Source organism: Hyperolius riggenbachi, chromosome 11 (assembly GCF_040937935.1).
Source record: "Hyperolius riggenbachi isolate aHypRig1 chromosome 11, aHypRig1.pri, whole genome shotgun sequence".
NCBI classification, from domain to species: domain Eukaryota; kingdom Metazoa; phylum Chordata; class Amphibia; order Anura; family Hyperoliidae; genus Hyperolius; species Hyperolius riggenbachi.
In genome coordinates this window covers 133250832-133256134 of record NC_090656.1, presented here as the reverse complement: position 1 = coordinate 133256134, position 5303 = coordinate 133250832, and the positions used below count along the sequence as shown (strand labels likewise).

The window sequence follows — 5303 nt, the reverse complement described above, 5'->3', positions numbered from 1 at the left end:
TAAAGGGAAGGTTCAAGCAAAATAAAAAAATGAGTTTCACTTACCTGGGGCTTCTACCAGCCCCCTGCAGCCATCCTGTGCCCTCGTAGTCACTCACTGATGCTCCAGTCCCCCGCTGGCAGCTTGCCGACCTCGCAATGCGGCCCGCCGACCTCCGTACATTTTTACGCATTCCTGCTAGTCCAGGAACATAAACACATACAATTTACGCGTTACTGGTTCATTGCGTAAATTTTTACGCATTGATCCAGTAATGCGTAAAAATGTATGTGTTAATGTTCCTGCACTAGCGGGAATGCGTAAAAATGTACGCAATGCGGCCAGCCGACCTCCGAGGTCGGAAAGCTGCCAGCGGGGGACTGGAGCAGCAGTGAGTGACTACGAGGGCACAGGATGGCTGCATGGGGCTGGTGGAAGCCCCAGGTAAGTGAAACTCCTTTTTTTATTTTGCTTGGACATTCCCTTTAAATGATAGAAACCCTAAATTTGCAGGATATGTTAAGGAGGTCATTAGGAATAAGAGGAAAAAACTATTTTTCAAAAAGACCTTATAGTTTTTGAGAAAATCGATTTTAAAGTTTCGAAGGAAAATAGTATACTTTTAAATGCGGTAAATGCCACTTTTAGTAGCAAGCCTAACGGTAGTGTAATTTTACATGTATCAAAAGAAAGAGCAATACATTTCCTGACAGGGTTTCCAGGGCGTCCATACGCAGCCGCAGCGCTTTGGCCAGGGATCGCTATACAGCCGCAATATGGCTGTATGAAGATTCCTGGCATTTTTTCCTATTTTCCCAATTTATTTATTTTTTATTTTTTTTTATTTATTTATTTTTAATTATGTGGGGTCCCCCCTCCTGAAACTTTTTAACCCCTTGTCCCCCATGCAGGCTGGGGTAGCCAGAATGTGGAGCTCCGACCGATTGGGGCTTCACACCCTGACTATACCAGCTGCAAAAAAGGTCCCTTAATGCCGATTTTTGTTCCAGGGTATCTGTTGGGGGGGGGGGGGGGGGGGGGGAAAGATTTATTTTGCTCTGGGGCCCCATTGTTGCTTAAACCGGCCCTGACTGCCGGCAAAAGCAAAAGAGACACGGAAGCGAACTATATTTGCCCATCTTACCTTATAGTTCGCTTCAGTGCTCCCAAGTAATCCGCCGCATCCCCGCCGCTAAACAAGGGCTGCAGACCCCCAAATCCCCCGCGCAAACATCCACGACTGCGCTGAGGGGCAGAGCTTCCAGCTGTAGCTCTGCCCCTCCTGATGTCAATCGCCGAATGGATCGCCGCCTCTCCCCCGCCCCTCTCTGTAAAGGAAAAGTGAGAGGGGCGGGCAGAGGCGGCGATCCGCCGCGATTGACGTCAGAAGGGGCAGAGCTGAAGCTGAAAGCTCTGCCCCTTCCAGGAAATGCCGGCGGATTGCCCCCCGGGGCGATTTGGGGGCTCTGCAGCCCTCGTTTTGCGGCGGGGACACGTGAACTCCCTTATGCGGCCCAGCCTCATTCTGACTTTGCCTCCTGCAGCCCCTGGGTAAATTGAGTTTGAGACCCCTGGTGTAGAGTATGGCTCTCATACTACATGGAAGGGGGTAAAATTGGTCTGTGATCTTGCCTTTTCCAAAGACTTTTATCTCAAGTGTGTATGTAGCATTACAAACAGAAATAATTATTTCTTGCAGAAAATTATTCATGGCTACCTAGAAACCATTCAGTATTGCCTTTGGAAAAACCATAAGGACATCACCTCACCTGAAGTTGACCAATTAAGACTAGTTTTGTATGTATGTATGTATGTATTTTTAATTTTTTTTTGTATCCCATTGGGAACAGAGACACCATATTGATTTCTATAGTACTAATGTGAGAGGTGTGCTTACTTTTTGTGAGACACTGTTTATATGGGACAGCGTTAGTCTCTATGGCAGCAGGGAATCACATGACACGTCGTCAGGAAGTGCCAGCGTATTACACACTGGCAGCCACATGTAGGATTGCGGTCCGCAGCATGCATCCCAGGCCCCGCAAAGCTTGCCCAGCCATGGTCTAAGGGGATAATGGCTGGCCAAAAAGGAAAAAAAAAATATTTTTTTATCTTGCTTTGCTTTTGGTCCAAACTTAAAGATCAACTAGGTTTAAAATTGCAAAGGCAATTAATTCATGTTGTAATGTAAATTAGAATTATAGTGTCTGGAACAGAACCTTTTAAGGTAAAAATCTTTTGTGTGGTTGTGCACCTTTCCACACAGGTTTAAATAAATCTAGTGGCACCAAAAATAAAATTAGATACTCCCCTACATTATGTAGATGGATGGCTCTGGATCCCATTGAGCCTTCCCGGTCCTCTCTTTGTCCCCTTGTTCTATATGGTCCCTGCGGCAATCTAGCCCTACATCTTAACTAGAGATGGTCAATAAGATGTAAATTTTAGCATGCTTGCAAATTGCAGCTTGAAACTGGGCCATTCAAAGTCAACAGGAATTTAATTTAGGCGGTCTAGTTTCAAGCTGCATGATATTTGCACACAAGCCAGAGTTTTATTTGCATCTAATTGACCATATTTAGTCTTCACAATGGGGATGGTGAGTAGGCCATGGCTGCTGAAATGGTGGGGCAACATAGTGCCCCCTTCCTTTCCTTTTCAGGGAACATTACCATAAAGATGTACTCTGTGTTACTGTACTTATTGAACAGAAATGTAATACAGTACTGAAGAAATTGTGGCTCTAATCATTGCTTTGCTGTTTCCTGCAGGCACTGGAACTGGAAAACATTAAGACCCATCACTGGTGTATCCAAGGCTGCAGTGCGGTGACTGGAGAAAACCTTCTGATAGGGATAGACTGGCTATTGGATGACATCTCCAGTCGAATCTTCACAGCAGACTAAAGAAACTAAATACGAAAGGATACAAAGGGAGCAAGTGGCTTATTTATTTAATAGAATTTTTTTAATTAAACAGACTAAATTCTTAACACAGTGGTGAGACCTAATTAAGCGGTGAGCTACTCGGGTCTCATGGAGACTGAATGATGCATCTATCTCACAAATGCGGAAGATGAAGGCATTATGGCATGCAGCTCTATACCTTTTATGGAATAACTCAATACATACAGCTTTACAGACTAATAGAGCACTGTGTATTAAAATAATAGCTTGAACTTGTTCCGAGAGATTATTGTAATACTTGGTAAGTTCTTGTATTATTCCTGTAACCAGTTTCATTTAGGCAAACATTCATTCAGTATTCAGTCAGGCTGCTAAGGACCCTCTATGGAAGCAGAGATCACTATAGCAGGATTCAGTGAAAACCATATTTAATAAAAATAGGGTTATTGGATATCAGCTTGCTTGCATTGAAAGCTCTATGGTCCCATTGCTGTGACTATAGAGAGAAAGGGATTAATGGTGACCATTGTGAGCAGATATAGAAGGTCGGTTGCACTTTGAGCATAATCGTATTTTTATACTACCGGTATTACACATCTTCTTACCTGATAAAAAAGGTAGCATATGTATAACAATGTTATTCAGAACAGCATATGCTTTGTTCCAGCTATTCCCACCAAACCTTAGGTAGTTTTGTTCTCCATTGCATAGTCCATATCATTAATTTAAAATGGCTTGTGAATGGATAACTAATTTTTGCAGTTCTGGGACATCTGTACAAGCGATTTCAGGTGAACCACTGAACTGCAGACTCATTGCGCCGTTAACGTGTGCCTGAGTCCAATAGAGGAAAGGATTTTTACTTACCTGAGGCTTTCTCCAGCCGCATGTTGTCAGTGTGCTCCCTCACTGTCCTGCAGGTCCCTTCTGTTTTTCTGCTGACAGTCCCAATAAATCTACAACATGGTAAGCTGAGGACTACTATGCATGCGCATTCTCAGACCCACAGTTGCGCTCCCATTATGAAGCATTCTGAGCATGAGCACTTTAAGACTAACTGTGCTTGCACAAATGTCTCTTGGAAACTAGTGCGATCAGATGTTTGCTGGGACTGCACATGCGCAGTAGTTGGAAACACAGCTGGCTTGAGGATTTCACTGGACCACAATGGAAGGGAGCAGGAGGACAGTAAGGGAGCCGACGGACTACAAGGGGCCGGAGGAAGCCTCAGGTAGGTATCTCAGAATTAATCTGCCGGCCATGAGCGACTTTCGACTGCAATTTAATGCAGCCGATGGCAGCATTTATAATCCCATGGGTGACAGTGACATATATGCTCAAGTGTCACAAAATCTGACTCCTCAAACTAGAATTCATTATGAAGTGTCTAATACAACAGATAAACTTGTGCAAAGCATGATTAGAAATGTGATGCTAATGTGGAGGTGGGCTGGCATGTGATGTATTCAAAGTGTGTCAGTAATTATACAACTGTACAAAGTTTTGCATTTTTGCTTTTCTTTACTTGCATAAACTACAAACAGCATAACTGATAGAAGAATATGATTTCTGAGGGCCGGACTTCCAAGCAGACCCCAGCAAAGCTTTTGTCTGGGAGGGGTTTCAGGCCTCTTTAGTCTTGCACGAACACTAGATTTTAGTCATTGGGTACTCATTAGAGGCATTCATTCCTGAAGGTCTTGAATAAAAATCTTAACATTAGTTCAGCTTTCTCACAATGTCATTTAGTGATCTGCCATAAAATACTGATGACTAGAGTGCTTGCTGCTGCAGAGGTGCTGCTTGCTTGTCTGCCACTTGGTGTCTCACCACCTTTGTTCATAGCTTAGGACAGGCTGTTCCAGATGACAGTAACTGAGTGTGTGTGCCGATTAATGCTGCAGGAACCCCTCTAGGGATGTATGGGCAGACTGAATAAGAGACAGTTCTCTCTCTGATTGAATCTGATCAGAGAGAGATCTGTTGGCTGCCCATCCATCACAGACCAATTCCTGACAGATTTCAGCATGAAATATCTCGGGAATAAGCCTTGTGATGCTGCCTGGACCCTGTCCCCCCAAATGTTAATGTGCCCTTGCATTAAAATCTCACCTGTCCAGCTGCTCCTGATTTTGTCTGTTGCTTACCCATGGTCGCCGCTTCACCAAGCAACCACGTGGTGGCCGCATGTAGCAGTGGCGCATGTGTGACGTAGCACATGTGCCTGGCAGTGGAGAAGCAGTAAACAAGACTGTGAGCAGCTGGACAGGTGAGATTTGTGTTCTGTTGTGTTCGTCGGTCATTACAATTACTGTTGTGCACTCGACTGGGCAGATATTTCCCAGCATGCTTGATCAATACATCCTGAAATCAGTCAAATCGTCGATTAGATGTGCTTGTTGCAGCACCAATTTTCAT

General features: G+C 44.3%; 1 protein-coding gene across 1 annotated transcript in view; it reads left to right on the top strand.

Annotated features, from left to right (window-relative positions):
- Positions 1 to 4389, top strand: part of ARL2 (ADP ribosylation factor like GTPase 2) — a 26136-nt gene extending 21747 nt beyond the window's left edge. Inside the window, exon 5 of the mRNA XM_068261761.1 lies at positions 2751 to 4389. Coding sequence (XP_068117862.1) covers positions 2751 to 2885 — 135 coding nt within the window. The 3' untranslated portion in view covers positions 2886 to 4389. The remainder of the gene's footprint in view (positions 1 to 2750) is intronic.
- Positions 4390 to 5303: the final 914 nt, after the last annotated feature.